This window comes from Saccopteryx bilineata, chromosome 2, assembly GCF_036850765.1.
Source record: "Saccopteryx bilineata isolate mSacBil1 chromosome 2, mSacBil1_pri_phased_curated, whole genome shotgun sequence".
NCBI classification, from domain to species: Eukaryota; Metazoa; Chordata; class Mammalia; order Chiroptera; family Emballonuridae; genus Saccopteryx; species Saccopteryx bilineata.
The window spans coordinates 143618645-143637929 of record NC_089491.1 but is presented as its reverse complement, the minus strand read 5'-3'; the positions used below and the strand labels follow the sequence as shown (position 1 = coordinate 143637929).

The following is a 19285-nucleotide window of genomic DNA, read 5'->3' as shown; positions in this document are numbered from 1 at the left end:
ATTGAAAATAACTCCAAGATTTTAATCCATTCCAACTCAGAGAGTGGTGGTTTTAACTAAAATAAAAGTTTCGTGAGTGGCACCATTAAAGGAATCCATCCTGTGCATACCCTGTGTGTGCTAAGCTCTCAGTGTGCATTCTCGCAGTTAATGTTCCCAACAGCTGGAAGGAGTCCTTTCCCCATGTTACAGGATGGCGCCTGTGCCCGCGACACTTGTTTCCACAGTGCACATGGTGGGTATTTTGTTCACGACTATGTCTCTATGTCGGGCAAAGAAGTTTTAGTCATGGTTTGAACTCAGAACAGCACCACTCTGTCTCCTGGAGAAGACGGTCTATTCCACTGCAGCCCTAGTACATCTGAGCCCATAGCAGGATATTCAGGTGTGGATGTTCAGCAGACACCTAAATTCCATCAGTGGGGATTGAGAAACAGGTCAAAGCTAGAATAACCTATCAAGGGACTAAAAAATCTTAAAGAGAAAGAACATCTAAGCCCCAAAATAGAACCTCACAGAACACTTGTATTTAGAGGTTGAGGGAAGGAAGGGGTATTTTTAGAAAGCAATGAAGACATATACATCAGAGAGATAAGATAGAGAAGAAAGTGAAGGAGAAAGAGAAGGGAGGAGGGTTGTCTGCAATATCACCCACCGCAGAGTAATCAAAGAGCCTCAAAATTAAAGATAAATGAATTGGAGGATTTGGAGGTGAGTTTTGGATGAGCAGATTCAAGACAACAGAGCCCGAGTAGGAGCCAACTGGCTTCCGGGTCGGGAAGAACTGGGCTGTGTAGTGACGAAATAGTACATGCTTCTCGGATTCTGGACAAGCCAGTAGTGGTCATATGAGAGGCTTGATTATTTGAATAAGAGCAATCTTATGTGTTGTAATGAGAAGGGAAGACTCAAACTAAAGATGGTAACAGGACCCCGGAGCAGACAAAAGGAAATACAGGACCAGTACTAGGAAAAGCACGTCTTAGAAAGGGGCAAGAGACATGGTTTTGTGGTGATGTCCAGCTTCTGAAAGGTGCTTATTGAAAGAAGTTAATGGTGTGCACTGGGTTGGGAAGTGAAATGGTGAGAATGGGAGGGGCGAGTGGATTCTAGAGACCAGCAAAGACCAGACCGGCAGGTTCTCAGCTGAGTAATGAAATAAATGAACACGAAGAGTAGAATCTAAAGTGCTTAGAAATGAAACCAAGTGCTCGTAATCAGAACAGTCATGCTCTAAGTTCCAGACCTTGAAGTCAAGTAGTTCCAAATCAAGCACAGTATCACTTGCCCTCTCTGCAGTTTCAGAGATTAAATAAGGGCCTATGAGGCCTTGGTATGGCCCAGAAGTACAATAAGTAGGTTGGAGAAGGTAACTGACCAAGCACCGCCATCACCCAGACAGGAGGAGGGTATGGTGGAGGTCAGAAACACAGGTAGGGTTTGGATGTCAAGTTTCAAAAGTAAAGGTTGACAGAGGTAGAGCAACAGTCTAAAAATGGTAACAGGAATAAGAATGTTTTTTGAGGCTGATTGTGTCTTCGGGTACAATTCAGATTTCAGTTAAGGTAAAGAATTGGAAGTGCAACTTGAGTGTCAATCTAAGACCACAGAGGCAGGCGCAGAGTCAGCGGGCAGGACTGATAGAGCAGCAAGCAAGAGCGCGCAGTGGGAAGGGAAGGGTTAGTGGGAATCAGATGTAAGAATGGTTCCCTGCCCTCATCTATCCTAAGACCCCTTTCCAATCTTTAAAATTACCTGTAAGGCATTCTCCCCATTTCACAAATAAAAAAATGTTTCTGGAATGTGAATCTTGTCCAGGCCACACAACACACTGCACTGTTAGTCAGAAGGTGTTAATGCAGCTTTCAAGGACTAACTGGAAATAGTGTCTGACTTATAAGGAATGGTTATAAAACACCCATTTTTCTCTTTATTTTTTTTACTGAGTATAATTGACATAAAAAATACTAGATTCAGGTATACAACATGAATTGATATGTGTACATATTGCAAAATGATCACCACAATGTCTAGTCAACGTCCATCGCCATAGTTAAATTTTTTTTCTTTTGATGAGATCTATTCTCTTAGCAATGTTCAAAGATGCACTGTGGTATTGACTGTAGCCCCCATGCTGTACATCAGTGGTCCCCAACCTTTTTTGGGCCACGGACCGGTTTAATGTCAGAAAATATTTTCATGGACCAGCCTTTAGGGTGGGACAGATAAATGTATCACGTGACCAAGAGTGAGCCTTAGACAGATGTAACAGAGGGAATCTAGTCATTTTTTTAAAAATAAAACATCGTTCAGACTTAAATATGAATAAAACTGAAATAATGTAAGTTATTTATTCTTTCTCTGCACACCGGTACCAAATGGCCCACAGACCAGTACCAGTCCATAGCCCGGGGGTTGGGAACCACTGCTATACATTATATCCCAGCGACTTCTTTCTTTGTAACTAGAAGGTTGTATCATTTGACCCCCCTTCCCACTCCTGGCAACTACCAATACGTTCTCTATATCTATGAACTCAGATTTTCTTGTTGGTTTTTGTTTTGTTTTAGGATTGCACATTTAAGTGGCATCACATGGTATCTTTTTCTGTCAGACTTAGCATAATTCCCTTAAGATCCACCCATGTTGTCATAAATGGCAAGATTTCCTTTTTTTTCTTAATTTTTTAAAATTTTTTCTTCTTCCGAAGTTGGAAACGGGGAGGCAGTCAGACTCCCACAATTGCCCGACGAGGATCCACCTGGCACGCCCACCAGGGAGCGATGCTCTGCCCATCCGGGGCATTGCTCCGTTGCAACCATAGCCATTCTAGCTCCTGAGGCAGAGGCCATGGAGCCATCCTCAGCACCTGGGCCAACTTTGCTCCAATGGAGCCTTGGTTGCAGGAGGGGAAGAGAGAGACAGAGGAGAAGGAGAGGGGGAGGGGTGAAGAAGCAGATGGGCGCTTCTCCTGTGTGCCCTGGCCAGGAATCGAACCTGGGACTCCTGCACACCAGGCCGACGTTCTACCACTGAGCCAACCGGCCAGGGCCAAGATTTCCTTTTTATGGAATACTCTAGAGCAGGGGTCTCCAAACTTTTTACACAGGGGGCCAGTTCACTGTCTCTCAGACCGTTGGAGGGCCGGACTATAAAAAAAACTATGAACAAATTCCTATGCACACTGCACATATCTTAAAGTAAAAAAATAAAACAGGAACAAATACAATATTTAAAATAAAGAACAAGTAAATTTAAATCAACAAACTGACCAATATTTCAATGGGAACTATGCTCCTCTCACTGACCACCAATGAAAGAGGTACCCTTCCAGAAGTGCGGCGGGGGCTGGATAAATGGCCTCAGGGGGCCCAAACCCACGGGCCGTAGTTTGGGAACCCCTGCTCTAGAGTGTGTGTGTGTGTCACATTTCCATTATCTAGTCATCTATCAGTAGCCACATAGGTTGCTTCCTTGTCTTGGTTATTTTAAATAGTGCTACAGTGATCATGGGATGCAGATATTTTTTTGAGTTAATGTTCTCATTTTCTTTGGGTAAATACCCAGAAGTGAGGTTGCTAGATTGCATGATAGCTCTATTTTTTTTTTTTTTTGAGAAACTGTTATTCTATTTCCATCATGGCTGCACTAATTTACATTCCCACCAGCAGTGCACAGGGGTTCCCTTTCCTCCACATCCTCACCAACACGCTATTTCTTATTGTTTCACGCATAGGCCATGTATGCAGAGTAGCTCCAATGCCAAAGGAGCGGGGTGGGGGGGTGGGGGGCGAAGAAAAATGCAGACATATCCAGCTTGTCAGTTTAGTTTCAATAGGAACTTAGGGGAATGCAGTCTGGGGGCACAGCAGGACAGAAAATAGGTCCCGCATTGTTCACCCCCTACCATTTGTCTACCCCTCTGAGAAATGGACTTACTTATTCCAAGAGGAATGCAGGGAGGGGTGATGGAGTCTAACAAAGGGACCAGATATCAGTGGCTCTGGTGCCAGGGCAAGTTAACCATTGTGGCTGGGCTGCCTTGCCCCAGAGGAAGGACTAAGGGTAGTTTGTGATTAACCTGAAGCCTCTGTGCATATTCCAGAGTCAACCCCAGGGAAACGGGCAGGGGTACAGGATTCAGGTTGATTAGTTTTTAAATGGAGTCAGCTTTTTAAGATTAAGTCAGTTCTGTCTACATATCTGTCTTGTTTGATGACAGCCATTTATAACAGGTGTGAGGGACACCTAATTGTGGCTTCGATTTGCATTTCCCTAATGACTGGTGAGGTTGAGCACCTTCTCCTTTACCAGTGGGCCATCTGTACGTCTTTTAAAAAAATGCCTATTCGGATTCTCTGCCCATTTTTTAATCAGATTGTTCCTTTTTTTGTTATGAATTGTATACTCAAAGTATTTCTGTATTGCTCTTTTTTTGTGACAGAGACAGAAAGAGGGACACACAGACAGGAAGGGAGAGAGATAAGGAGGATAAATTCTTTGTTGTGGCACCTTAGTTGTTCATTGATTGCTTTCTCGTATGTACCTTGACTGTAGGCCTTCAGCAGACTGAGTGACCCTTTGCTCAAGCCAGCGACCTTGGGTTCAAGCTGGTGAGCTTTGCTCGAACCAGATGGGCCGGCACTCAAGCCAGTGACCTTGGGGTTTCAAACCTGGGTTCTCTGCGTTCCAGTTCAGCACTCTATCCACTGTGCCACCACCTGGTCAGGCTATGTTGCTCTTGAATTACAGTCACCTCTAAAAATTCTATGTGAATTTGCATATCTAATACTGTATATTTAAATTTTTTTCAAGGAAAACATCTTGAACTCTTTTCTTTAATAATGTTAAGAAACATCCAAATGTGTCAGATGATCACATTGAATTTCTGCAACTATATCCTAAAACTCTAATATTCATATTGCATTATTTTTCAGGTGTGAAAATGAAACCATATTCAAAACAGAAGAAGTATTTTGGGCTTACAATTTCTGCCCTACCCCATACTCCTGGACTGCACTTCTGGGCCTTATTTTATATCTTGTTTTCTTCGCACCTGGTAAAAAGCCATCCTTCTTATGCTGAGTTTATTAAATTGTCTCTTAGAGGAGAAAAAAGCTACTCTTTTTTAAATTCCTTACTGTTTAACTGAAATTTTAAATTTTGTAATTCTCAGGAATGGGACCAATGCCTTGGACTGTGAATTCTGAAATCTATCCCCTTTGGGCAAGAAGTACAGGAAATGCATGTTCATCTGGAATAAATTGGATTTTCAATGTTCTGGTTTCACTGACATTTCTCCACACAGCAGAGTATCTTACATACTATGGTAAGAGGCTATTTTTTCAACTGTATTTTTATTTTTCCTACTCGTTAGTCTTTTAATCACAGATACTATACCATTTGTGATTAAAGTACATACCATCATGGTATATTTTTGCTGTTACAAATATTCCTGTGTGACTTCCTTGTTCCCCTGAGTCCGTGGAAGCGTGCCAGGCACAGGTCAGAGGCACTGTCCCATCCTAGGCAGCACTGCTCCCTGTGCTCGGCACTGGACAGCCTCCACCCCACCACCAACCCCAGCATCTCCCGGCTGCCTCCCCAGGAGAACCCTTCACAGCAGAGCTTTTAGTTGAATGAAGAAACACAACAGAGAATGGAAGAAAGATGTATGCAGTCTAGGGCTGTTTAAAGATGTCCCGTGACAGGATGGAGTCAGGTCCGAAACCGGAAACCAAGTAGGGCTGAGAGAAGCCCCGCCAGGGCCACGCCTTCCCTGTACCACCTGTGCTTCCGGCCGGGGCGCGCAGCTCAGTGCCCACGGACACCACGCACACCGCCAGACCTGCAGGCACGGCACAGTGTTCAGGTGAAATGTGTGGAGACCATAACCCAAAAGAAAACAATACTGGGAAGAGGCAGAGTTAGGGGAAAACTATGGGAAGCTACTTCAAGTCCATTTTTACTCAAGTAAAAAGACTTCTGTCTTTTCAGCAAGAGGATTTCTTCATTGTATGAGTTTATAAGTTGTGGCTGGAGTCTAAATAACAAAATAGGAGATTCTCATTGTAATTTCTCGTAAGCCTCTGTGGTGTATATGGAATGCCTACGGCTTAGAACAGTGTTTTCAACCTTTTTAACTTGGGGATTGCTAAGGCAGAAATAAAAACCATTATTAGTATTTTATGCATTATTTTTTAATTATAATACCATAAATGAAAACTCTCAAATAACCAGACAATATATATATTTTTACTAGAATACAACTGAAATTTCTAGAGAGCAATATTTAATTCAAGTGAAGCTCCAAATACACCTAAGACAACCTCAATAATACTTTCATCAATGATACAGGCTGATAAGTAGTAACTGCCCTGCCATATGTGAATTCAACTAAGCTCACTGGGTCTATAATCTTCATACACCATCAGGGTGGCCCCCTCTTTCGCAGACTGGTGATTGCAAAACACTGACTTAGACCATTCCCTGACTCCTCCCTGTTGCTCCCCTCATTCCATGCTCTGGGTACTTATAATTTCTTTTTGCAAGAACAGGTTTTATTTGTCAGTTCCCTGCCCCCACAGTACCAGACCATAAATCCCATGAGCCTAGACGAGGACCAGGCCTTGCTCACCATTATAATCCCAGTACCTTCCAGGGCATCTTATTCACTTGATAACAGCCCTCAAAAGTGTTGATCAGCCTGGCCAGGCAGTGGCGTAGTGGATAAAGCATTGGACTGGGATGCGGAGGACCCAGGTTCGAGACCCCATGTCGCCAACTTGAGCGCGGGCTCATCTGGTTTGAGCAAGGCTCACCAGCTTGAGCCCAAGGTCGCTGGCTTGAGCAAGGAGTTACTCAGTCTGCTGTAGCCCCACGGTCAAGGCACATATGAGAAATCAATCAATGAACAACTAAGGAGCCGCAATGAAGAATTGATGTTTCTCATCTCTCTCCCTTCCTGGCTGGCTGTCCCTCTCTCTGACTCTGTCTCTGCCACAAAGAAAAAAAAAGTGTTGATCAAATGAATAAATACATAAATGAATTTTGTAAATGGATGACAAATATGATAAACATTATAAAAACCTATTCCTCCTCTCTTCTAAACATGCTGAAGTACTGTTTTATATAATAGTATTTGTCTAAAATTTTATTATCTTTATAAAACCCTCTCTCTCCAGTCACCATTTAGATTTTTAAGAAATATTCCTTTTGGAAAGGAAATGCAGAGGCTTTTTAAACTGGTTATATATTAAGTATATTCAGCTTTATCCCATTTGGCAATTAAAATTTTTGCCTGTTTACAAATTTATCTTCCTAACACCATAAATATTTACCCATATTGCTGATTCTTGAAAATGCTTAAATGTCTGAAGACCTAAATACAGACTAATATACTGAGAAGGCATTTCTTATAGAAAAGTGTAGACCAAATAATAAAAGTCGATGCAGTAAGACTTTTGATAGCAAACCACTTCTTTCCTGAATTTATGCTACCAGAGAAAACATGAGGCAACAGCCAGGCTTCTGTTGAGAATACCAGTTAAAGGAAGCCTTTTGCTTTGCATTAACTCAGCTTCTATCAGCTGAGTGCACTGGTCCATTAGGTCTGCTGCGGCTAATAATGGAACAACGTTTCAGTTCAGGTTAGTTTCCCTGTCTTTTCAATCGACATTTTAATCTGCATGCTATAATTTATGTAAGGTATGTTTATATTCCTGATTTAACGAATATATACCATAATGACGTGTGTCTGGAAATACCATGTCTTCTTTTATTTGCTCCTTTTTTTGTTTCATGAAACCTCAAATTTTGATTCCTTCCAAACCTACCCTGCTTAGACAGTGTTCCTTGGACCCCGTTCAGTAATGTTTATTACTAAAATCACCTCTGAAATGTCACCAGTAAACCATTTTATGTATATCATGTGTGACTAAAATGCTCCCTTGGAGAGGTATTACAATCAGACATGCTCTTTGATTCCTCATTTTGTAAAATTCAATTAAATATTTATTTTAATCAGAAATTTAATACAGGACTCAAAGAAAATTGATTTCCTTGAGAGTAACACTAAGGAATGTCTGCAGTGCTTAACAATCCTGACAGACTCAGTACAGACATTTTGTTTTTCTCATTTTCATTCCAACAGGGAATAATTACATCAGTTCCAGAACTGACTTGCCCATGGAGTAGGTCACAGCCCCGTGGGCCTTCCCACACTTCTGGTAGAACCACCAGTGAGGGCCACCTAGGCACTTTTGCATTAGCCAGCTTTAGATTTTATAAAAGGATCTTGTATTTTATTAGAACTTGCTTGATATTATTTGGCTTTGAGAATCTGAGTCACAAGTTAAGAAGCTAGACGGCCTTTAAGAACCTTCCCAACCATCACATTGTTTAGCACTGACATATTTCATTAGCTACTTTAACTCGTGCCACTACTCTAAATTGTGAGAGGTGACAATTATTTCGTATTACATTTTATAAAGCCAAACTGGGTTTGCTCTGTTAGAGGAGATCACAGCCTGAGCAGCCTGGTCAAGTCTAGAGTATTTTACCATCAGCATGATTAACATCCTTACCCTTCCCTCCACTAAAGACTCCATTGCTGTTCTTACCTCCACAATTTTATTTGTAATCAGAACACAGGATTTCATCTCCTTTCATTTTTTTTTTTTTTTTAATTTCATTTTTTCATTTTTTTTCTGAAGCTGGAAACGGGGAGAGACAGTCAGACAGACTCCCGCATGCGCCCGACCGGGATCCACCCGGCACGCCCACCAGGGGCGACGCTCTGTCCACCAGGGGGCGATGCTCTGCCCATCCTGGGCGTCGCCATATTGCGACCAGAGCCACTCTAGCGCCTGAGGCAGAGGCCACAGAGCCATCCCCAGCGCCCGGGCCATGTATGCTCCAATGGAGCCTTGGCTGCGGGAGGGGAAGAGACAGACAGAGAGGAAAGCGCGGCTGAGGGGTGGAGAAGCAAATGGGCGCTTCTCCTGTGTGCCCTGGCCGGGAATCAAACCCGGGTCCTCCGCACGCTAGGCCGACGCTCTACCGCTGAGCCAACCGGCCAGGGCTCATCTCCTTTCATTTTTTTCTCAAAATTCCCACATTCTTTAAGAGCTAGCTTTGTCAGTATCACCACTGTGACGAAAATATTTCCCATTTACTACTCATACTAGTCTTGTTTTATTCTTTTCCTAATAGTAACTGTGCTTTCCTTTGGTAGAATTTAATAATGCTACCACTTTTTTGAGCACTAACATCCAAAATTCTAAGAAGCCTGTAACAATATATTGTTTCTATTCTTTTTTCTATTTAAGTAGAGTTGATACACAATATCAGTAATTTAGTTTCCAGTGTGCAATATAGTGATTGACCATTTTCATTCCTGACAGTGTGATCACCCCACTAATTCTAGTAATCATTTGTGACCATGCAACGTTATATTATTATTGACAATATTCTTACGTTTTCCACCCATCTCCTCATATCCTCCCTTCTGGTAACATCCCTTTGGTGTCTGTTTCTATGAGTCTGTTTTTGTTTTGTTTGTCCACTTCTTTGATTTTTCAGATTCCACATATAAATGAAACCACATCGTATATTTATTTCTGCTTAACTTATTTCACATACCCTCTACAGTGTTTTTCAACCACCAGTCCACAAAAGAGTTAACCACCCTGATGTTGTACGAAGATTACAGACCCAGTGATCTTAATCAAATTTGCTTATGCTCGGGGAGATTTCTGCCTTAGCCGTCTCTGAAATAATTCTATTGTCACTGGTCCCTAAGTGTAAAAAAGATTGAAAACCGTTGCTCCATCCATATTGTTGAAAATGGCAAGATGTCATTACATTTTTATTGCTGTGTGTGTGTGAGTGTGCGCCACATCTTTTTTATCTATTTATCAGTAAACACCTAGGTTGCTTCCATATGGCTATTGTAAATAATACTGCATTGAATATATTGATGCACATATCTTTCAAATTAGCATTTGGGATTTATTCAAATAAATACTCAGAAGTAGAATTTCTGGGTCATATGGTATATGTATACTTTTTAGGGTTTTTTTCTGTGTTGGGTTTTTTGTTTTGTTTTGTTTTTAATGAGAGAGACAAAGACAGAGAGAGGAACAGATAGGGACAGACAGGAAGGGAGAGAGATGAGAAGCATCAATTCTTTGTTATGGCACCTTAGTTGTTCATTGCTTTCTCCTTTGTGCCTTGACCAAAGGGCTCCAGCAGAGCGAGTGACCCTTTGCTCAAGCCAGAGACCTTGGACTCAAGCCAGTGACCTTGGGCTTCAAGCCAGCAACATTTGGGCTCAAGCTAGTGACCATGTGGTTTTATATCCGTGATCCCATGCTCAAGCCAGATGAGTCCATGCTCAAACCAGTGACCTCGGGATTTCAAACCTGGGTCCTCTGCATCCCAGGCCAACACTCTATCTACTGCACCACCACCTGGTCAGGTTAATCTTTAGGTTTTGAGGAATCTTCTACTATTTTCCATAATGGCTGTTCCAATTTGCAGTCCTACTAACATGCACAAAGGTTCCCTTTTCTCCACATCCTTGTCAACAGATTGTTTGTTTTTCAGTAATAGCCATTCTGACTGGTCTGAGGTGGTATTTCATTGTGATTTTGATTTGCATTTCCCTGATGATTAGTGATGCTGAGTATATTTTCATATGTCTATTTGTCATCTGTATGTCTTTTCATGGCCTCTGTTCATTTACTGATCAACTGGGTTTTTTCCCCTCTGTTATTGAGTGGTATGAGTTTCTTATATTTTTTAGATATCAACCTCATATTGGATATATCATTTGCTGCAAACATTCAGTAGGTTTTCTTTTTGTTTTGTTGATGGTTTCTTTTGCTATGCAGAAACTTCTTTGTTTGATAAGTCCCATTTGTTTATTTTTGCTTTTGTTTCCCTTGAGGGAACATATCCAAAACAATATTAGTCAGAATGATATCAAATATATAGTTGACTACTTATCTTTTCTTCTGGGAGTTTTATGGGCTTAGGCCTTAAGTTTAAGTCTTTAACCCATTTTGAGTTTATTTTTATATATGGTGTAAAGACCGTGGTACAGATTTAAATGTATGAACCCAAACTATAAAACTCCTAAAAGAAAACATGAGCATTAAACTCTCTGACATTGCTCTTGGCAAATGTCTCCTTGAGCGAGGTCAAAGAAGAATAAACAAATGGAACTATATCACACTGAAGAGATTTTGCACAGTGAAGGAAACCATCAACAAAATGAACAGGCAACCTACTGAATGAGAGAAGAAATTCGTCAATGATACATTGTCTATGGGGTAAATATCCAAAATATCTAAGGAACTCATACCCCAAAAAATAAATAAATAACAATCCCATTAAAAAATGACTAGAGGACCTGAATAGACATTTCTCCAAAGAGGACATAACAGATGGCCAACAGATATATGAAAAGGTGGTCAACATCACGAATCATCAGGGATTTCAAAATAAAACCACAATGAGACCACACTTCACACCTGTCGGAATGGCTATTACCAATAAATCAACAAATAAGTGTTGGTGAGGATGTGGAGAAAAGGAAACCATCACACACTGTTGGTAGGGCTATAAATGAGTGTGGCCACTATGGAAAACAGTATGGGGTTCCTCAAAAAAATAAGAACAGAACTACCTTATGACCTAACAATTCCACTTCATCATAGCATTATTTACAATAGCTAAGAAATGGAAGCAACCTGTGAGTCCATCAGTAGATGAATGGATAATGAGTAAGTGCTTCATATACACAATGGAATATTACTTGGTTATAAAAAATAATGAAATCTTGCCATTTGCAAAATCATGAATGGATCTAGAGGGCTAGAGGGTATTATACTAAGTGTAATAAGTCAGACACAGAAAGACAAATGCCATATGATTTCACTTATATGCAATCTAAAAAATAAATAATAAAACAGACTGAGATTCAGAGAACAAATGATGGTTGCTAGATAGGAGGACAAGGGTGGGCAAATGGGTAAAAAAAAGGTGAAGAGATTAAGAATTACAGAATGGTAATCATAAAAATAGTCATGGGGATGTAAAGTACAGCATAGAGAATATAGTCAGTATTATTGTAATAACTGTATGGTGTCAGCAGAGTACTAGACTTATTGGGGTGATCACTTCATTAGTTGTAGAAATATCTAATCACTATGTTATACACCTGAAATTAATATAATAATGTATGTCAACTGTAAGTGGGATATGAAAAAATATATTTTAATAAAAAAATAGTTTTATAGCATGTCAGATGGTGATAAGTGCTATGGACCCAAAAAGTGGAAAGAACAAGGAGACTAGTGAGGAGACTACTGCAGTCGTGCAGATGAGGGAGGATGGTATCAGCGCACTGGTAAGAAGTGTCAGTTCTCAGGTGATATTTGAAAGCAGATCAGACAGGATTTCCTAACACATTGGATACTGGAGGAGAGAATAAGGAAAAAGGCAAGGTTGACTCCCAGATGCTGGCATGAAAGACTGGAAAGATGGAGTTACCGTGGACTCCATTAAGACATGAAATCAGCAATGTCATTTTATGTCTTGGTAGAAATACAAGATGAGAATGAAATTTCTTCCTTAGAGTATCTCCAGTCTAGCAGACAAGACAGACAACAGATGCACATAATTATAATATTTCTTGGTTGCTCTGACAGGTGCCTCAGCAAGGTGCTGTGAAAGCACACAGGACAGAAACCGTTACCCCTAGGCAAGGAACTGAAGAAGGACTTAAAAGCTACTGTCACATATGAGCCTGCTCTACTGCTCTTCTTGAGTTTGGCAATACATAACTTCACAAAAACAAATTGGATTATATTCACAGGGTTAGAACAGCCAGGTTAGAATAACCAGGCTGGCAGTATTTTGGGAGTTCCATTTCAGACCACAGTTATGCATGATTGACCAGAGAGAAAGGTCAAAATCAAGTGCTCTTTCCAACCTAGGCATGTATACTGGTGTGTACACACACACACCAGGGCCTCCAATAACTTAGCTGCATTCAACATTGTTCTAACATTAATGAGATATTGTAGGAATCTACTCTTATTTATGTCAATTAGCCTATGGTAAAATTGGTTTCTTTGGTTTCTTTACCCAGTTACCCCTTGAACACCACGATTTGAACTGTGTAGTTCCATTTACACACGGATTTTTTTCGATACGTAAATGTACTGTCTTTGTCTAGCTTACTTAGTGTAAAAATACAGTCACACAACATATAAACCAATACATACAAAATATACAATATGTGTTAGTCACCTATGTTAACAGTAAGCTTCCAGTCAACACTAGGCTATTTGTGAAGTTTCTGGTGAGGCAAAGTTATAGGTGGATTTTCAACTGCACAGGAAATAGGGGCTCCTAAACCCCACGTTGTTCAAGAATCAACCAAACAGCCCTGGCCAGTTGGTTCAGTGGTAGAGGGTCAGCCCGGCGTGTGGAAGTCCCAGTTTCAATTCCCAGTCAGGGCACACAGGAGAGGCACCCATCTGCTTCTCCACCCTTCCCCCTCTCCTTCCTCTCTCTCTCTCTCTCTCTCTCTCTCTCTCTCTCTCTCTCTTCCCCTTCCGCAGCCAAGGCACCACTGGGGCAAAGTTGGCCCGGGCACTGAGGACAGTTCCATGACCTCTGCCTCAGGCACTAGAATGGCTCTAGTTGCAATGGAGCAAAAACCCAGATGAGCAGAGCATCGCCCCCTAGTGGGTAGATTCCGGTCAGGTACATGCAGGAGTCTCTCTCTGCCTCCCTGCTTCTCACTTCAGAAAAATAAAAAATAAAAATAAACAAACACATTGTTTAGCCTCAGTTCCAAGAACCTATTGTGACATTCATGAGTACTTACTATACATTATTTTCCATCTCAGGAGCCTTCTTCCTCTATGCTGGATTTGCTGCTGTGGGACTCCTTTTCGTCTATGGCTGTCTTCCTGAGACCAAAGGGAAAAAATTAGAAGAAATTGAATCACTCTTTGACAACAGGCTATGTACATGTGGCGCTTCAGATTCTGATGAGGGGAGATACATTGAATATATTCGGGTTAAGGGAAGTAACTATCATCTTTCTGACAATGATGCTTCTGATGTGGAATAATTTTCAGCAGCTGATATATGTAGTTATTTAAACAAACTTGGGAGAAAAGAGCGGCAATTGGTGACCTCAATGCCCTGCTTCTAATCTGGTTCTTTCCACAGTCTAGTTTTGAATAACTTCATATTCTAGAATCTGTAGGAGGAAGATACAACCATTTTGACATTTGTTTTTCATAAGCAAAAATGTAAATATATATACATATATTTACAGAGATTTTAAAATAATCCTTGAACAAATGTGCGTAATTACTTCCTGAGATAGTCTACAGTGACTGTTGTATTCAGCGACTTCAGTTGTATCCTTCTTTCCTAAGACCAGGCATAATTATTAGTGGCACCTTGAGTCAGTGCTAATCTAGCTGAATCATATGTATGATATAAAGAAGGATGCTGGGATATGGTCCAAGGATGTTTTCTATCAAAACATAGGTCTGTTGGCCCTAAATTATTCTAAGGACAAGTATTTTATCTGTGATCAGCTGTTAGAAAGTAAATTCCATTAAGCTTTCATCAACAAATTCAAAAGTGCCTCTTACAAGGGCACAGCTGTCTTATCTCCTTTAGATTCCACATTTTTGTTTTCTCTGCAATTCAGATCTTGAGAGTTCTTCAGAAACTGACTCTTGACAGGTCTTTTAGGGTATTTTGAACATTATGAAAAGCAGGTCTTTTAGGGTATATTTTCATACATATTTTTTGCATCAGTGATAAGTGTACATTTTGCACAGATAAGCTAGCAAGTTTTGATAAGTATATTTTATTGCTAGAAAGAAAGAAAGAAAAGATTTTTATGGATCCCTAATGGCTTTAAGTCACTTAAGTATGAAACTACAAATATAAATAGCACTAGATCTTCTACTGCATTTCTTTCAGGGTCAGTTTTTGTTCATTCCAAAACCACCTGATACCATGCCTTTGCTCATCAACTCTTAAGTCCTACTGTTTGTGCCTTCTTTTCTGTTAAATAGCTGCTAGCAGACTATTTTCCCCTTCTTTTATTCAAATAATTTCTGAAACAAAATGGAAGAAAATCAGTGACAATCCTGCTGTTAATGGTGTTTGTTTCATTAAAAAGGGAGTTATTTTTAACTTTTTATTCATCTTACTAAGGGAACTGTCACATTTTTTAACTTCATAATACTTGTCTTTTTTACTCTAAACGCATAAACTAGTTTTTATTTTGCACATCCTTTCTCAATGTTCCTGACAATTTATTCCTCCCCAAAAAATACATAGATCTGTCTCTGGATGTTTCCCTTTACTCATGTTTGGCTTGAATTTTTTCCTTCTTGTTTAAAAATTGGGATTTTTCTACTGGAACAGGTTAATGGTTCTCGTATAGCATGTGTCTTTAAGAAATGTTGACTTTCTACGTTTCTACAATGTCTTTTCAAGTCTTTGTTAGTTTTTATGTTCCTTTATCAGTGAACTCTAATTTTTGATCTTATATTAAGAACTATATATATAAGATATACAAAATTACTTGCTAGTTCCAGTAAAATTATGAATGCCCTTTCTATGGACAGTTAGGAGTGCATAAGTTTGATGCATTTTAACATGGCTCTAAACATCTGATAAAGTACTCTTCACAGTGAAAAGGTGGCTATTTCTAAATTCAGTGTGTTCCTGCCAGTCTTCAGAATGTTTTTGTTCAAATTAAGTCTGGCTAGTTCCTATCACAATGTCAAAGCTGAGAACGTGGCCAAGGAGGTTCATTCTCTAAGTCACCAGGAGTGTGACATGTGCTTAAATGGTCACTACTGGTCTAAAAATTTTTCTCTCTGCATATAACAAAAAAATTATAGTTTACTTTTTCCTTGAATTAGGTGCTTTGAGAATTGATTTCTAAGGAGATATTAATATTAATTTATATGATTTCATAGAGAAAATTATTATTCTATTGATAGTTCTTAACCCATAAGGAATTTCTTATCCATGTAATATTTCACACAGGTAAAGTGAAGTTGAAAGGAGGCTGTTGTGTGTTAAAATATAATAGGAGAAAAAAGTATTTAGACCAATAAAATACTTTAAGAATTTTTCTGATTTATCCAGATAATTGCCTCGGTTCTCTTTTACATACATTAGCCTTAATCCAGCTGGGCTGAGTGCACAGTAACTTTATATCCATAAATGCACATGATAGCAGGGAACAGTAGGCACACCTCTCCTCTATTCTCTTCAACCCCTTCTTTAAAGGATATTTGTTATTTATATAGCGATAAAAATAATAGTCCATATCTTTGAAGTACAGAACAGAGAGGCACAGTACAAAAGTTATTTATATATTTTTAAAAACAAATAACTACTTGAAAAGGAACCTTATACAATTAGGGTATTATTTTTAGATTCGATGACTATAGTATATTAAAATTTTAATGTTTAAATTTTGATTTTTTTAATCTGATGCACCTTTTAAGTTCTCAGCATCTTTAGCTACCACTATCAACTTGAAAACATTCCATTTAAAATATCATCAAATATATATTTTGTAGGACAATTTATATATGGTATGATTTAACTGACCATATTAAAACACATGAAGCATCATGCTTTTAACTGAAATTATAGGTTTGTTTCTAAACGTGTTGCAAATTCAATAGACATATATTAAATGTTAAGAAAATATAGTGAAGAAAGTTGTAACCTCTACTGAGGTTTATTAGCTGGATGACTGATGAGATTTACACTAAACTTGAGAAATATAACTTTTCATCTGCATCTGAACACTTCAGTCAAAAAGTAATGTCAGATAAGTTTTGAAAACCTGGTATTGACATTTTCTTCAATATGAACATGCACCTTAGTTAATAATTACCCAACACATGATTTTTACTGAACATGTAAAAGAGCTAAATTAAAACTAGACTTGTAAGGTTTAAAATTTTGTTCCAATCACATGCAATTCAATGATAGAAAATGCTATAATAATGCTATCAAGTGCTTCTCATACTTTATTTTACCACTGAACAATATTTAAGTATATGAATCCAATTTTTTGTTATTCACTCTAAAATGGGAAATCCTAGAAATTATTCTAATTTCAAAATCAGTTATCAAGAGGAAGAATGAATAGGAAAAATATAACAACTTACCCTTTTTCTTTGTTCAGAAAGTAAACTTGAAATGCATTATAATAACCCATAGATCCTGGGGAAGATAATCTACAAAATATTCTCCATATGTTATCTGAGAAAATCACATAATCTAACACTAACATAGTTTACAGTACAGTGAGGGAACTAGAAGAATTGTTTTGCTTTTATTCCATTGGCACAGTAATTAATAAAATTAGTGAAATATTTTGTTCTAATCAGAATTTGTTAACCATTTTCCTACTTATAAAATCTCAGACTACATGAAGCACCCAATAACTGACAGTTGTCATGACAAGTTGTCAATTACCAAATTCAGGTCTTTTCACTAACAACAAATATAAGAATGACATGCCAGGCCAGGAGCAGAGAATTTATAATATGTGCTTTTATAAAGCAAAATGTATTAAATTGTGTATCATATTTACAGCTTATATGTTAAGTGCCGCCTATGAAAAGACACGGAATTGTTCTCTAGATTAATTTTAACATCCTGTTTTCTCTCATTGCCTATTAATCTTCTTAGCCTCATGCAGTAATGTTCAGCTAACTGATGAAGGGATTCAGGTTGTAGCAGTGTTTCAATGGTCAGTATATTCAGTTCAGGGTTGGCAATATTGCTGCTGTTTTCTAGAAATAGCAATCATTTAAGAATGCCAAACGGCTAACCTATACCAACTCTCGAAATTTTTGTGTGCCAATAATCATTGAGAGATATTTTATAAGAGTGTTAATCATCAGAAGTACATGGAAGAATTATATCCTAATTTGCTTGTAAGTGTAAAGCAATGATTCCTCTAAATCTTGACTTTGTATGTATAAAATAGTCTGTTGCACTTGAGTGATTTGGTCTATGGAATGTTAAATACCCACCTTCATTTAGCAGTAATATTCCAATTTTCGTTTTAGACAGTTCGTATATTTGATTTTGTCATATCAGTATAAATGAGAAAAAGAAATGCAGCATATAAGTACTTCAAAATAAAAACCAATGTTTTGTAATGTTTTAAAATTTTAATAATATTCAAGTATCATTCCATCTCATTAAAGGTTAAAAAAGGTGGGACTCAACTCTAGCCAAAGTAGTAATTTATACTCTACATGTCCAAACTGGTTCCTAGCAGCTTTTGGATTATATCTCACTTGATGTTATAATATCTTTTATTTATAATGTTCAAATTTCTATTTAGAAATTCTAATGAATATCTAGATTAAATCAAAATAGTTTTATGCTTTTAAAATGTTTTCAAAGTGTATATTTTAATTTCTGAGTGCACGTTACATAGTGTTTAATATTAACATGTCTTGGCAAATCCAATATAAATATTTATTCCTACATGTGACATATGAAATAGCTCTTAAAAATTATGAATATGTATCATTTCTTTCAAAGTCATTCTAGCCTATCAAAAGTATTGTATATTTTATGGAGATTTAGTGATGTATAAATGTTTTTTAATTTATTTTATCGAAGGTCAATCTTTACATAAAATTAAAATCTTTTTTTTTTTAAAAAGTGTCAGTGCCAGAAATGTAAATGAAAATAATCAAATAAAAGTTAAGATAATTCATTACTCATTTATCTTCCTTGCATGTCTGTATTTTCTGTAATTCTCTTCCTTAGGGTTTAGGCTTTAGATTATACAGGAAAAACATCTACAAAGATTCCTTATCTCTACATATGCAATCCTACTCATTTTGATGACATTTTACCTATTTTGATCATGGGTAAACACATATTTAAAAATATTTTATAATACCTACAAATTGTTCTAAGGAATCTAAATAGTAAATATAAGACTTTGAAATTGAAATGCTTAGGAACATTTGAAATACTATGTCTGGTTCTTATCAGGTTGTTTTGCTACTTTGTAAATGAAAACAAAACACCTGTTGGATGACCAGTTAATAGTCCTTTTGAAATTTTGTTGCTCTCCACTACTATTCTGCCCCAACCATAGCCATTATGAGTAAGCATTATATTATTTATCCTGGGTAGCTACTAGACTTAACCTCCCTATATAGGGTGTTCCAGCCCA

General features: G+C 38.3%; 1 protein-coding gene across 1 annotated transcript in view; it reads left to right on the top strand.

Annotated features, from left to right (window-relative positions):
- SLC2A13 (solute carrier family 2 member 13) overlaps nt 1-17543 on the top strand; it is a 374249-nt gene extending 356706 nt beyond the window's left edge. The window contains exons 8-10 of the mRNA XM_066258114.1: nt 4938-5059; nt 5177-5329; nt 13926-17543. Of these exons, the coding sequence (XP_066114211.1) occupies nt 4938-5059; nt 5177-5329; nt 13926-14152 (502 nt within the window). The 3' untranslated portion in view covers nt 14153-17543. The remainder of the gene's footprint in view (nt 1-4937; nt 5060-5176; nt 5330-13925) is intronic.
- Nucleotides 17544-19285: the final 1742 nt, after the last annotated feature.